Source organism: Haliotis rubra, unplaced genomic scaffold (assembly GCF_003918875.1).
Source record: "Haliotis rubra isolate DU_JTF1 unplaced genomic scaffold, ASM391887v1 Scf19, whole genome shotgun sequence".
Classification (NCBI taxonomy): Eukaryota; Metazoa; Mollusca; class Gastropoda; order Lepetellida; family Haliotidae; genus Haliotis; species Haliotis rubra.
The window spans coordinates 2,925,891-2,942,275 of NW_025765891.1; the positions used below are offsets into that span (position 1 = coordinate 2,925,891).

Here is a 16,385-nt window from a genome sequence, read left to right on the forward strand (position 1 = left end):
AGAGTCGTGTTATCCGATTTCGGCGTCGTGCCATAACGTGACGTCAAACTTCATTCACATGGCTTGGCGAACTTCATCATTGCACAATTCCATGTAAAAGTTCTTTATTTAAGCCAGTGACATTATTTACAAATTTCTCATGTGAGTATTTTGAAAACAGAGGTTGTAAAGTAGGAAGTAAGGAGCCATCTTGGCTTAAAACGCCTTTTCTGGGGCGGAATTTGACTGTAAACCCTTCACCATACGGGAAGGGGACGACACGCGTGACGAAGGTATTTCCGTCGTGTCTACCTGTTGGATTCAGCAATAAACCATGGCCACGAACGGTGTAGATGGGGGCGAGTCAAGCGCCGACAGAAATGTAGAAATCTGGAAAATAAAGAAACTGATCAAGAGTCTTGAAGCGGCAAGAGGGTAAGAAGCAAATTATTTTTTTTATCCCACGCGAATTGTCAGAATTTTCTCTATCGGACGGTTCCCGTTAAAACTTGATTTCACAACTTCTTTTACTTTTAAATCATTCTTGAGGGCCGAACACATGCTGTGATTAAAAAAAATCTGTCTAGATCTTCAGCCTGGTGTTTCAAAAATTTCACCATATTTGTCCCATATTTTTCATACAGTTTGTACTTGTTGAACTTTCAGTCGGTTAATCATAACTTGGGAATATGCATTAGACAAAAATCTACATCTCTTTCAGCACCACAATTAATGTCTGTCTGAGCTTTGGTAAGTAATACATGTAAAGCAAACTACCACAAGAAAACATGACCTTCCATGATTGTTGGTGTCAGAATTTACATGAAGATTATGAATAACCTTTTCAATGTCTTTTTTTCAGAAATGGAACAAGTATGATTTCATTAATCATCCCACCGAAAGATCAGATATCTCGAGTCAACAAAATGTTGGCTGATGAATTTGGGACAGCGTCCAACATCAAGAGTCGAGTAAACAGGCTGTCCGTGTTAGGGGCAATTACATCTGTACAGCAGAGACTCAAATTATACAACAAAGGTAAAATATAACTTTAGACAGCAGGATATGTTTGGGGAGTAGTGGCTTTACTAGCCAGGTGCACCTTTTCTGAATTCAATTGGTTCTGTGTGGAGGACCAAATTCAAATTCAAAGTCAGGTTAATGAGTTCATTTAATTAGGCAGCTCCCTATCTGGGTGAGTGTTATCAGAAGTAAATTAGTGCTTGTTTATGTAATTATCAGGGTAAGACTTCCATCCGTATCCACCCTAAATTTCAACGATGAGGAAAACTTTCCTTGTGTTGCATTTTAAAAGTAGAATATGTCTTTCAGTATGTCCAGATACAATTAATGAAACATGTTAAAACTTATCCTTATCAGATGAGGAATATATTTTATTCAAGTGATATGATTTGGCTAGAATGAAATTTAAGGGGGGATACGGGCGGAAGTCTTACCCTCTAATGTTTCAAAATGTTCAAATGATTCTTGTTTTTAGAGGAACAAATTTGGAGGACTATTTTCAGAATTTTCAATTTAAGAGTGATCATGATTGGTTTAGATAAGGTCCCCAGCATTTTATGCTGATCTTAAAGGACAACCAGTTGATAAAGTAGTCAGCCCTGTGACGAATTAATGTACCACTGTACGTCACAATGTTGATTACTGGCTTGTGTGTTTCCAGGCTAGATTAAATACACTGTTCAGCAGCTGGAATCTATTAAGTGGCCTTAAACATGTAAAATAAGTGGAACTCGGCAATTTTTGTCTGCTCCAGAAAACTGAAAATATTCATGTACCAAATCAATAAATTTGGAACACCTTTAATCTAATATTGAAAAGTGTTTGGGGAAATTTCAAGGAATTTTTAGCTGGATGTTATTGTTTTTCTCAACAGTTCCTCCCAATGGTCTTGTAATATACTGTGGCACAATCATTACGGAGGAGGGGAAAGAAAAGAAAGTCAACATTGACTTTGAGCCGTTCCGGCCGATCAACACATCCTTGTATTTATGTGACAATAAATTCCACACAGAGGTAATTCCTTTACATTTTATAGATGTTGATGCAGTATCACTTTTGGACATGTTTTAGTCATGCACACAATTCTCCATGATAAACTTTCTTTTTGTCTTCCACTTGATAAATGGTAGCGGCCAGTGAAGCTAGCAATTTCATTGGCATATGGATGTGTTTTATCAAGGTGTCCTATATAATTATGAAAAAGATTGTACCTGCATATGTCAGCCTCATGGCAGTCTGCAGTGACAAGTTAAAATGGGAGCAGTTTTCCTCAATACTGAGATACACTGGAGATACACAATAGTTAAATAATGTGTATTGCCTTTAATGTTTGGGCATGCCTGAAACCTGTGATTGTGAGTTTAACCAAAGTCATAAATGCATTACGATGTATTTCCTTTACTCATTTCCCAATTGCGCCGGTCGATGCTCATGATGTTGATCACTGGATTGTCTGGTCCAGACTTGATTATTTACTGACCGCTGGAATATTGCTGAGTGCAGCGTAAATGAACTCACTCACTCCTTTACTCATTAGGCTGACCCCTTCTTGCCTATTACCTATATAGTATTTTACCCTGCTATAACCCCTGCTATTTTCCCTGTTTCAGGCCTTGACAGCACTATTAGCTGATGACAACAAATTCGGGTTCATCGTGATGGATGGTAATGGAGCTTTGTTCGGCACACTATCAGGAAACACAAGGGAGGTCCTTCACAAGTTCACAGTTGATCTGCCAAAGAAGCATGGTAACTTATTTTCACTGATAGGGTATTTGTGAAGCTGATCGCGAGGTATATAATCAGCTTATGCAGAGATACGGAAAAACACAAAATACACTAGTACGATAGCAGTAAAAATATACAATTTTTTAATAAAATACATTAAATTAAATTACCAAATAGCATATGTACCATACACAATAAAATTTCAACAAAATTTTATTCCGTATCCAGCTGTATGTGGATACTTAATACTGATTAGATGAGTACACTGTTAATAACAAGCTCTTAGAACATCTATATATTTTTTGTTAAATATGAAAACCCTTAGGAAAAGTTAATCCTAATTTTGGCCTAAAAGTACTAATTTTTGCATCAGTTTTTGGCCAAAATACTAATTGGGCCAAATTAGGGTTGGTATCTCTGGCTTATGTGATATCAGTGTATAAAACTACCCTAAACCTTTTACCAGACCACAGGGCTGATACTCGTAAGACCTGCCCGCACTACTGAGAACCAACCAGTCCTATCAACATTGTCTTAAAGTACATTTTGATCAAACTAAACAGAAGGAAAAGTATGTTTGAGCGTATTTAAATGCACAAATTTCACAACATGATAACCTTCGATATATTGGACCACATCAAGTTCTTGGAAATTGATTGATGTGTCGCTGAGGGTAAAGTCTAGAGACATTATTGTTCAAATATTCACCTGTCTGTCAGTCAGGAAACTTAATCATTTTACGACCAAAGTTAACATGTCTCGAGTGTTTGTTTGAACACTAGTGATATAGATTTTTTGTTTTGTTTACTTTTCATGTATTGTTAGAATACTTCTATCTTTTGTAAATAGAGTACTTGTATGTGTGATTTATTTTACTGAGTCAACATTTCCTTGTTTACTTCACAGGGAGAGGAGGTCAGTCAGCCTTGCGTTTTGCCCGTCTCAGAATGGAAAAACGACACAACTACGTCAGAAAAGTTGCAGAAGTCGCAGTACAGCTATTCATCTCAAACGACAAACCAAACATTGCAGGTTTGGTCCTTGCTGGTTCAGCTGACTTCAAAACAGAACTTAGCCAGTCCGATATGTTTGACCCTGTGAGTGAATTCCTTACTGTGTTTGTCAGGTGTTTCTTGTGGTTTTGAGAAGTGCAAGTGCAGTACGTTTTGAGAATAGCCATCAACTTGTACTTATGTGGGGAATCGAACCTGGGCCTTTGGCCTGACGAACAAATGCTTAAACCACTACACTACCCCACCGCCCAGTCTGCTTTTGAAAAATGCCCTGTCGTATTCCGGTGCAGAATTGTGCCCTATTCTTACAGAAATGGGTGACTTGCATAGATCATTGATCAGACCTGGCTGCTTTGGAGTAAAATTATGCACGAAATCAGCCACGCGTGTTTGTCATATGCAGACATGTTTTACTTCTACCTAAACCAGGTGCTTTCTATTTCAGAGGTTACAAGCAAAAATTATCAAAATAGTTGATGTCTCATATGGAGGTGAAAATGGCTTCAACCAAGCAATAGAACTGGCATCGGATGCCTTAGCCAACGTCAAATTTATACAGGAAAAGAAACTCATAGGTAAGCAACTGTTTGTCAGTCTACACTGTTATCCTCGTTTGTGGAATATTTTGCAAAATGTTAAAATGATTTCAAACAAATGCTGTGAAAAAGCTGATACATTGCTGACCAGTTAAAAAACAACATTCATTCTATAAGTTATACGGGGTATTATCAGTCCCTCGTAAGGTTGTATTCCCTGAGCCGGAGGTGAGGGGAATACAACCTTACGAGGGACTGATAAAACCCTGTATTTCCCTTGACCCGATGTGATAATTCATTTATCTAGCTGAATGTTTTCACTAAGTCAAAAGAAAACAATACGCATCAATTTCATTCTCTGTTGTTGTGGGAAAACGTTTCCTTGCTGCCATGTTGACACCAGCTGATTGATTGACGTCAGTGCAGCGCACATTACTAAAGGCTTGGCGATGCACGCTTTTCTCACTTCGCGTGGTCACCAAGGCGTGGCGGGATAATCTGACTTTTGTACTCCCTGCTCGCGGATCGTGACGTGTGTACATGGCATTTTATCAGAGTCACGTGAACCAATCAAAACTCGACATTCTTACATGAGGCTGGATAATGAGCTTAATCCGTGCTTGCTGAGTTTTGAAAGTTGTGCGATGTGACACTTTTCACCTTTTTGTTTTAGGTCGGTATTTTGATGAGATTTCCCAGGACACGGGCAAGTTCTGTTTTGGTGTGGAGGACACGCTGAGGGCGATGGAGATGGGAGCAGTGGACATACTCATTGTGTGGGAGAACCTGGACATCCAGAGGTTCACGCTCAAAAACCATCAAACTGATGGTAAGCATCGTTTCTAGAACAGCTTTGGAATAATCTTCAAGCATGGTCACCCTATGGGCACAGTCAAAACCAATGACTTTTGACGTGAATCCAAGAATCCTCGAGAATGTTATTCACTTGTGTTTCATGTAAAAGTAAAGGACCTCCATCACTTTGGTTTTTATCCTATTTCTACCTAATTTTTAAAAAGAACTTATATACTTACAATACTGCTCATAATGTTTACTGTTTATTTGTCTGGTCAAGATTTTATTATTTACAGGCCATTGTCACCCGATTGACATCTGTAATATTTTTGAGTACCGCTTTATACAACATATGCTCCAACCATGTTGTAATATATTAATGGTTTGTCCCATCTCCTGTGTGTATGCTTATGTAAACTTTTCTAGGTTTTGACATATCAGTTTGGCAAACCCTCATTGGTTAGATTGTGCACTCTTGGTGTTTTGGACTTGCATATTACTTGAATATTGCTTCCTTGTGTGTAATGGAACCCCTAAGACCTAAGTGTGGAGAAATATATGTCATCCCCATGATGATGGTGATGGTGATAATGATGATGGAAAAATCAGCCTCACACTTTTTTCAGTGGGGATCAAGCTACATTTACAGACATCTGGAAAGAGATGTAGTTGTTTGTGAAACTAATATATGCTATTTATTGAAAACAATATTCATTAGTAAAATATATATATGATTTGTTTTTGTTTTTCAGAGGAGAAAGTCATTTTCTTGAAGCCAGAACAGGAAAAGGACAAAACGTACTTCACAGACAAGGATGTGAGTATTGTGTCTATGGAGACTTGGGGTTTACACAATTAATCTGCAGTTTCTCATATCTTGTTGATTTTTCTCTAAGATGTGTGAATGGTGGTCTCCGTATAATGGCTAGTTAGCTGTATACTGCACAGTTATAGGGGTGGTGGGGTAGCTTAGTGGTTAAAGCATTTTCCCGTCATGCTGAAGACCAGGGTTTGATTCCTAAATGGGTACTATGTATGAAGCCTGTTCCTGGTGTTCCCCTGCCGTGATATTACTGGAATATTTCTTAATGCGACGTAAAACTAAACTAACTCACATATTGCAGTATTGTTTGGTGTCCTGGCATTTTGTAAAAATATGATAAAAAAGATTTTGATTGTGTCATTTATTCTAACCTGGGTCTTCCTGCTAGTCGTGCTGGTATAGTACACTATGAATGATTACACTGTTGGCAAAGGACAAAATCTTAAGGACAAACTCTAGTACACTTTCAGTGGAGTCCCATCTGGGATTCACTGATGGGAATCCACCAGAAAAAAGTACTGGAATTTTGTGTTTTATTAAGAAAGTGTAATCCCAAATATAACATCTGGCCACTTTTTAATAGCCATGGTATTACTGAAATACCTTGATTGACATACCTTTATTTATTAGGTTCACAGTGATTTCCATGATGAAGTATTGATTTGTGTTAAATGATCGTGTTTGCAGTCGGGAGTGGAACTCGAGCTAGTGGACCAGATGCCCTTACTGGAGTGGTTTGCCAACAACTACAAAAACTATGGTGAGTTACCTCCCTTTGTCCCCACAGCACATCCACCAGCAGGTGTTTCTGGAGCATAATTCTGACCTGTAAACATTAAAGATTGTCAGATGTGCATATAATGATGTGGAGATTGTTTTATTTATGTTCTGTCTGATTTGAAACTTTTGTATTTTCATGTGATGAATTTCTTTGTAGTATAGATTCTAGATTTGCTAGTATGTCTCTTTTATTTCAGGTGCCACACTTGAAATCATTACAGACAAGTCCCAAGAAGGAGCCCAGTTCGTGAAAGGATTTGGAGGCATTGGAGGTAGGAAATGTGGAAAGAGGCAGTAACAAAAGCTTGTTCATTCAAGCTTCATTTTAGACAGTTGGTGTTTGAGAGTGTACTGGTTGAATCATGAATTTGCTGTGGTTGCAACCTGTGTCTATGTTTTGTGTAGTGAAATATAGTATCCACTGTTTTCGTGAATAGTGTGTGTGTGTGTAAATATAAGCCCAAGTTAGAATGTTTTTCTGCTGACACTTTTTTAGTTAAAGTGTTGGAGATGGGTGCAGTGGTGGCCCAGTTGTCGTCCATTGGTCTAAGGCGCTGTCCAGAGTTTGGTCTGTTGATCATTCTAGAAATCTATGATTGTTCATTCGAAACCTATTTTGTCCTTATCTTTCTAGGTTTGTTAGGGGCGGTGGGGTAGCCCAGTGGTTAAAGCGTCCGCTTGTGATGCCGAAGACCCTGGATAGATTTCCCACATATTTACATTGTGTGAAGCCCATTTCTAGTGTCCCTCGCTGTGATATTGCTGGAATATTGCTAAAAGCGGCGTAAAACTATACTCAGTAATTCTAGGTTTGTTTGCACCATACCCCTGCTTCCATGTTTCACCAAAGTAGTAAGCAAGGCCAGAATCTCTTGGGATTTTCGTCTCATATAGGCTGACCGGGATATAACTGGAATACTGATCCAGGTGCTATTAACACCCTAACTGACTATTATATGGGCTTACAATGTGAAACATTTCAGTTATACACACGTCATGACTCACATAGACCCATGAAGGTCCTGCTTAGAATATTGCTGACTGCGGCGTAAACCTACACTCACTCACTCACTCACTGAACAATCACTTAGGACAGTAGTTTGTACCATCTAGTTAATTTGTGTACACACTGTTGTACTGTGTAGTTTGCTTCTGATTGTCTGAATAGTCCATTGTCTTTTTTCAGGAATTCTTCGGTATCAAGTGGATTTCCAGAGTTTGTGTGCCCAGTTTGATGAATACGATGACTATGACCTCGACGATTATTAAAGGACTTGTCCCAAAACTTACTGATGAGGAGTTGGACGCAACTGGGCAAGAAAAGTTGTCGACGGGAAACATCTTCTATAGAATTGTATCTCAGGATCTGCCACTACATTCTAGTGTTACAAACAAGCCATGGCACACCTATGCTCTTATTGGGATGTGCAGGAAACAATTGATGGCCAAGTCCATTTATTGTCAGAAGGGAAATCAGGTCACTTTTGACCTTTTCCTTTTGATCTGTTTAATGTTCATATGTTAAACATTTGAACGGGAACTGAGAAATTCTGTGATCACATTGTGAATTCAGTTCCACATTTGCTAAAGAAATTAATTTAATATGACAACTTGTTTGCATGTGAGAAACCTAGCTTATGTTAATGTATGATATAAATTTGTAAACGACCATGAAGCTTAAGGCTGTAATGAATAAATTACTGGACAGATTAATCTTTGTGTCTATAAACCACTCTCCCGTAAAGTGCATCTTAATGTCATATTTAGTTTTTCTAAGAATTTGCTGCATTAAGGTCAATAAAATATTTACTTGAATAAAATAAAATTACCTCAATTTGAAAATGTCATTGAGTTGTTGTCCTCTAAATTCAGAATTATATTGAAAACACCTGCTTCAACTCAATATGACCACAGTTAATGTATATTGCTGTGTGATATGGTCAAGTGGCAGAATCAAGGCCAAACCCTTCTCTCACTCATGGTTCACCATCCAGTGCATAGATCCCTTATTCGCTAACAATCATCCCTTTAGCAATGAGTCTGTGAGTTGCTTAAAGCAGAAATAAGTTTTTCAACTAGGCATTACTCGATAAAAAATGTTGACATAAGGATTGACTTCTGGCAATGAAAACTCCTATGAGTCACATCCTTACCACATATGAGTTTATACATATGCGTATTGCATTCTACACAGTGTGTTTGGTCAGTTATCAGCGTTTGTGGGGATTGAATATTGTAATGGAAGGACAAAGCAGGTGTTTTTATATGTATTCCTGAAAGACAGTAATAGCAATACAGGGAGCACTGAATTATTATTTTTATTCAATGCCTAATTTCTTTTGATATGAATCCGGTATTTTTGAAGCAACAGAATATTAGTTTGCAAAGTTAATGACATCTTGTTTTTGCTTCACACTGTGTGAAAAAGGTAACGATTCTGGATTAAAGCATTACAATGAATATATTGGTCTTCAAGTCTGAGATGAATTCATAAAAGCTGTTTCTCAAAGTGTTTAGAAGAACAATATATGTTGAGATCAAGCACAAAAACATTTATGGCAACAATTTGGAAATTGCTTGAAATATACACAGTCTAGTAATTTATTCTTCATGGTCTTGTTGGTAGCTGTTTTTATTGAGAGTCTTGCTTTTGACAAAAACCTTGTACATCCATATTTCTTTTGTCAAAGTTGTCAATATTCTTGCATGTAATGGGAATGGGATAACTCATGTTGAAATGCACCAAAAGTGAATACATGAAAAGTAATGAACACATTTCATCATGAATCATCAAGAAGCATGGGTTTTATTTTGGGTTGACGTCCACCATTGTCATAACGAGCCAAGTCAGCTGTACACCCTAGTTCCTCACATTGCCTATTTGCCATGGTATCCATGGTCAACTTTGATTGTTTTTTTTCTTCAGAAATTGAGATGGCAAACTATTCGTAAAAACATAGTAACCAAAATACTGAGTTAACATTTCCCTGAGAATGGTATCGGTAATTACAAATCACCTGAATTATGCTAGTGGAAGGGGAGGTAATCAGAATATGGTCACATACCAAGTAAACTGTTTTCATACAGTTTTTTGCTTGAATGAACTCAAATTCTGATTGATCCTCAGCTGCTTTTCATTTGCTGGTTTTTGTTCATGGGAAATGGTACTTTTGCCAGACTTCTTGAAAGTTTGGGTAAAGGTTTTTAAATATTGTTAAAAATGCTTCTTTGGTACAATGTTAGTGTTTTCTTTATTTTGATAGTATGTTGTGCAGATTTCACAGATATAGATTTCCAGCCATTTATATGAAATACCTCAACTTCATGCTTTAATAACAATTATTTGTCTTACGTAAAATAACTCAGGATAAGTCTTTTTGAGTTGTAGAAAGTCGTTGAGAAACACTGAAATGCAAAAACTTGTTAGCCTTTCTATTTCTTTTTTTTCTAAAGCGGGAAAGGTTTTTGTCCAGTTAATAAATCCCAGATTACACATGATACAAATCTCATGTCGAGAATTGTTTCAATTCTGAATTTGAAGAATAAACCTGAATGATTCCTTACCCCTTGTGTATTTATTATTTGCCTATGGTTAGATGGATACGGAGATGAATATTTATGATCGTAAGAACTAAAAAACTCCATTTCCAGGTATTCATTGTGTTTCTCTAATGTGCTTTCTTAGGTTTGATATGACTCTTGTAAGCTTGTTGTGAAAGTCAATTCTTGGCGATCATTCCATTGGCGGCTTCCATTTGGGACACAAAGTTGTATAAACTTGAAAATAAATGGCAATAAATCTTAAGACCTCCTTTCTAATTGAACCTTCTAGGTCCTTAGTAATTCATGTATTTGTAGATTTATTCAAAATCACACAATCCTGGAGTTGGGAGTTGACATGACGGATGACTAGGTGTTATCAGCTGCCAATAATCAGAATATTTTCACACTATTGATAAACAGCTATGTTATCTACAGGCTAGTTATTTATTACTATTCTTGATCACGTGTAATGATGGTCGTGGAAAATGGATACCCAGTATCCATCTTTATGGTTTGCTATGCAATTGGCCAAGACCTATGACCTATAGTGACAGTATTTGTTCTGTGAATATTTCTTAATCCATTTATTATTTTGTCTTTGTGAAAAAGACCGAAGACTGAAATTATTGGCATATTTTACTGATTCCTGACTGTGACATCTTGTTCCAGTTATTTAATATTTGCTTGTCCTATTGTTGGAGCCTGAGCTGATGAATTCACTGGTTTGAAACAAAGTGGAACTTTAGTAGAATTAAATTACAGAAAGATCTTATCTGCAGGATGACTGGGGCAATGGGGTAGTCTAGTTGTTGAAGCGTTTGCTCATCACGCTGAAGACCCGGGTTTGATTCCCAACATGGGTACAATGTGTGAAGCTCATTTCTGGTATCCCCATCCGTGATATTGAACGAATATTGCTAAAAGTGGTGTAAAATTGTACTCTCGCACACTCATTGGCTGATTTTCTTTTGACAAGTTGAAAATATAATTTGAAAGCATCTGTTCGTTTGTATTGATCAGTTTCGTGAAAGTAACCAGATGTAGAAACACTGAATCTAAGAAACTTTTATGAATAATTATTTTCAGATGACCTAAGTGATATCTGGAAGAAAATTAATGTTTGGATTAATGATGGTGATGCATCGCATGTGTATGACAACGTTATTGTGGGTTGGTTGTTTGTTATGTCCGGCAGGTTAAAAGTTGAAATGTAAATGAATTTATTTTGACCATGCAAGTGGCATTACCAGTTTGGCACTTGGGGTCAAGGTTTCTTGGTTTTACAACCAATATTTAGTTTCATTCTGACCGCGAAAATTAGGAATCAGAGTGGAACGTCAAAAGCTTATGTTGATCATAGAAACTCAATGAGTTTATTTAAATAATGTCGAACTTGTGACGTATGATTGGTTTTTAGCTGAGCTGTCATGCATGACTATGCCAGGTGGCTTGCAGTGGTCTTCACCTCACGAGATATGTCCGATGTAGGCTTCAGAATGAGTTTCCATATTTGAGGTTTCGATTGTCATGGTTCTGTTTAATTCATCTGACGTGGGATAATTGAAAAAACGGAAAAATAAAAATATGGGGAAATGGAAATATGTTGCGTTGTGTATGACCACACATGGCAGTAGACTAAGAGTCGTGACATGTCGACAAATAACATTTTAACGCACATCCTGCCAGGGACTACTAGGTGAAGGAGTCCCTTGTAGCTGGTGGAAACAGCTGTTAAGCTCTTGCTGGGAATAAGGTATTATAGTTGAGATGGGATGAGACTTTGCATATAATGACGATGCCATAATCAGAAGCTGTAATGAGGATGGAAGTAACATACTGGACAAAACAAATCTTGGAATTACCGAGTATGGATGAACAATTTGTGATTTAATGTGACTAAAATACAGATGTTAATCTTATGTTACACATCTTAGATATATGAAGAATTTCATTGTCAATCAATATTTTGAAGGTTGCTCATATCTCTTTCAGTTTGGAGAAAGGCTTGATTGGTAATGGTATGGCATGGAAATAGTATTTCTAGAGTTTAATATTAATCTTGTGTAATTATTCATGCCATTTTGTGTGGCAGCAACAAAATCTAGCACGTTGAAAGAGCTGGACATATAGCTTTTGGATGAAATATTGTTAGTCATGCCAATTTATTGTATATAATTATATAGGGTAATATTAAATCGGATTGGTTTGGGTATAGGAATTAATTGCTGAATGATCATTACCCCCTGAATTGTTCAATTTCACTTGACAAAATTCTATAAATAAAATTCAGTTTTTCTACGCTCTTGTTGTGTTGCCTTTTTAGCTTGTTCACAACTCAAGTCATTATCAAACCTTATAATCACCTGCAACACAAGTATGAGCTTCACTGAAGTATAGAACTGGAATACTGGTCCAAGTGGTGTTAACAACCAGCTTGTTGACCCTAGACAATGTGCTGGTTGTTCAAACAGGTTGTGAAATAATGCCTGAATATGGATGAAGAGAGTACGGGTTTACAACACTTTGAGAAATGTTCCAAATTTTTATGGAAATTAGCAGGCCCAGAAACTAATATGTTTCCAAAATAAGCAATACTGAACATGAATTAGGTGGAGGATCTGCTTGGTCAAACTGATCTTGGTGCTACGCCTGTCATATGTCTGTGTTAAAGTATGTGACTTGACATCGCTGTTGTGGTAAGATTACTTCATGAGGTCTGTCATTCAGTTAATTATACCTCAAATGTACCCAGTAGAGTTGAAACCCTTCCTAGACACATATGCAACTGTCAAGGATGCCAAAATGTATTTACAAAACACCTGGGCCCCGTTCCTCAAAGCCATCGTAGCGCTATGACAGTCGTAAGTCTATGTTAAAGTATGTGAGTTAGCGCTACAATCTTCTTAGCACTACGATCGTTTTGTGGAATGGGCCCCTGATTACATGTTCAATGATTGGGCAGGTTATTAAGTCACAGTGTTCCTGCCACATTCAGGGCGGTGGGGTAGCCTAGTTGTTAAAGTGTTCGCTTGTCACTACTTAGGCCCGGGTTCGATTTCCACATGGGTACAAAGTGTGAAGCCCATGTCTAGTGTCACTATACTCACACACTCCAGCCACATTCAGGCATGAGTACACCACATTGTACCTATGTAGGCAGCTGAAAGAACTACTCAGCCACTTGGCTGCCTGACTCTACATACTGAAAGGGTTTACAGCGACCTGAAACCCCAAACTGTCCGAGTGTGACACTGCAGATTTGTGTCTGTGATCACACTCCAGCTACATGGATTGGTGGGTGGGCTAGCCGAGTGGTTAAAGCATCCACTCGTCACACTGAAGACAAGGGTTCGATTCCCCACGTGTGAAGCCCATTTCTGGTGTCCCCTGCCATGGTATTGCTGGAATATTGCTAAAACCAGCATGAAACCCAGAGTGCAGAGGGGGTGCAGGGGTGCGCACCCCCACTTTTGTGCTCAAAGTTTGTTAAATGACCATTGAAACTTCGGGTGAAATTGAAGTGTGCAGCCCTCCTTTTCTCAATAGTGTGCACCCCCTTTCTCAAAAGCTGTAGCATGAAACCATACTCACACATCACACACGTTCTCAACCACATGCACAGTAGCTCATGTTCTGAGCCACAGGTTTACCTTGTCTGGGTATTAACAATCTGCATTGATGTAACTGGAATATTGCTAACTGCTGATCCACTCTCTATGATAAACAACAGAACAAGGACTTGAGAAATTGAATTCTTTACATGTTAATACTTGCAAACAAGCCAGATTATGTACTAAGTCATCTGTTTCTAACAGAACGTGTACCAACAATCCAGTGAATGGGGGTATATGTGAACATGTACAAAACTCTTAACGCTTCATCAACTGAAGAGAACTGCTTGTACACGTTGGCAAGAGTGAGTGAGTGAGTTGGGATTAACACCACCTGAACATTACATGTTGACATCACCTTGTTGGAAATCCTGAAGTGAAACAGGCCATATTAATGGTTTACACTCTTGTCGGTGAGTGTGTGCTGCGTTTAACCATATTCCGGTCATATCACGGCATGCTGGCTTACTGTGGGAGGAAAACCTAAAGAGATGCACTTTGGTGGACAAACCTCCTCAGATGTTAGCCACTTTGGTGCTGACAAATCACATCCACAACTCTGAAATCAGTAGAGGCTTCTGTGATAAAGCCCCTCAACTCCTGAATCATATCAGGTGGTCAGGCAAGATGTGGGTTGATTGATCCATGCATGTCGGGATCGGGTGGTCAGGCTCGCTGACCTGGTTGACCCGATGCTCATTGCGTAGATCGATGCTCATGCTGTTGATCACTGGATTGTCTGATCCAGACTCAAATATTTACAGACCGCTGCTATATAGCTGGAATATTGCTGAGTGTGGCGTAAAACTAAACTCACTCACTCACTCATATCAGGTGCTTAATGGGCAAGGCTTGGATTACACTTTATCAGGTGTTGGACACAACAGCAAACTGTGTCAGCTCCGACCATTGGGACACGTAAACACCATGACAATGACAATGTAGTGACTGGCATCATGAGAGTTGATCCATGTAGATGTGATGTGATGACATGTATCAACCAAGTGAATGAGACTTGACCATCTGATGATGAACATGAGTCTAACTGTTTCTCCTTCAGAGACTGGGTAATCAAAGCCCTCTGGATGCTTTGAATAGTAGACTCTGTCACAGCTGAAGGATGCAACTCTGGGTATATGCATACACAACAGATAATCAAAATGGAACAATTACAAAATCATGCACTGTTTTATTACTGAATCTCCACACAACTCCATGTTATCTTACGTTTCATTTTTAACATTTTTATTCAAATAATTTTATATATTTTCATTTTGATAATTCAAGAAACATAAATATGGCACATGTTATTTATACACATATATATCTTCACAGCTTCCTTAAACCCAATTGTAAAATGAAAAACTGATTTTTCGCATATTTTAAACATAGCTGTACAGTTGATCAAAATTATACCATTAAAAAAAAGTAGGGATATTGGATTTACAAGATTGATAAAATGCAACTGATGAAGCCAAGGAGGAAACAGATGATGAAGAGAAATTAAGGGAAAATGTGACAATGTATTCCATTCCTTTGGAATTGTTTCATCTGTATGGATATATATATATATCTATATCTTTTTCTCATATGCATATGCATTGGCACTGGCTAGTGGCATGCTTGCAAAATGGAATATCCCCTATTTTTTTTAATGGTATATATTCAATTATATTCAATCACTGGTTAATAGCTAAATATTAACTGATGACATAAAACATCGAGAGAACCTCTGAAATCTGTAGTGATTAAAAATAGTCATAGTCAGACATATTGTTTTCTTAGTTTTCCAGTATCACCCTCAATGAAACAAAACACCGGTGTCCCATCACGATGGGATCTTTGTGCTGTTGTCACATGGACCAAACAACTTCAAAAACTGTATTTCTCAGAGCCCTTGCTCCGGGACCAAGGATATTCTGTGTGTCTTAACACAAGCAATGAAACCAACATCAAATATAATGCTGCTTTTACTAAACGCTCAACTGTCCTCTAACTCTAAGGATTACCATGGGTTTACTTCCAGGATCAAATCGCACAATAACCATGCTTTTGGGATTCATCAGGCAATGTATATTAACCTGTAACAATGTTATAGATGAAAAGCTTATGATCAGGCTGATGTTTGTTGATCTGCAGTACTCTCATTTAATGGAAATACTTGACATCACACTGATGCCAAATTATCTATAGATAAATTGAAGCACTGGACGTCAGAAAGACGTTAATTAACTTGCAGTACTTGAAAACTGAAATACTTGAAATACTTGATGTCAGTGTGATGTTTATTAACTCGCAGTACTGTTATATAAATGATGTCAGAGTGATATTACTCCAACATTCAACAAGATGCTTCTCTTCAACAATCATCTTTGAAGCTTTCGAGGTTTGAGACTTCCCTAACAATGAAACACAATCAACTACATCAAAAATAGTTATATTTCTGTACAGCATATGCATTCATACATACAATTTGACATTTGTTTAGAAATAAACTTCATAAAGTACGAAAATAAACACTGTACATGGTGCTCTACCAATGAACCTCAAATGC

At 37.8% G+C, this 16,385-nt stretch overlaps 1 protein-coding gene across 1 annotated transcript; it reads left to right on the plus strand.

Moving 5' to 3' along the window:
• Window positions 1–32: 32 nt before the first annotated feature.
• Window positions 33–12,518, plus strand: LOC124274372 (eukaryotic peptide chain release factor subunit 1). The gene is made up of 11 exons (XM_046709751.1): window positions 33–414; window positions 842–1,017; window positions 1,877–2,016; window positions 2,613–2,751; window positions 3,637–3,827; window positions 4,189–4,318; window positions 4,953–5,108; window positions 5,827–5,891; window positions 6,585–6,657; window positions 6,875–6,949; window positions 7,864–12,518. Exons 1-11 carry the CDS (start codon window positions 314–316, stop codon window positions 7,944–7,946), a joined length of 1,329 nt encoding a protein of 442 aa, XP_046565707.1. The 5' UTR covers window positions 33–313; the 3' UTR covers window positions 7,947–12,518.
• Window positions 12,519–16,385: the final 3,867 nt, after the last annotated feature.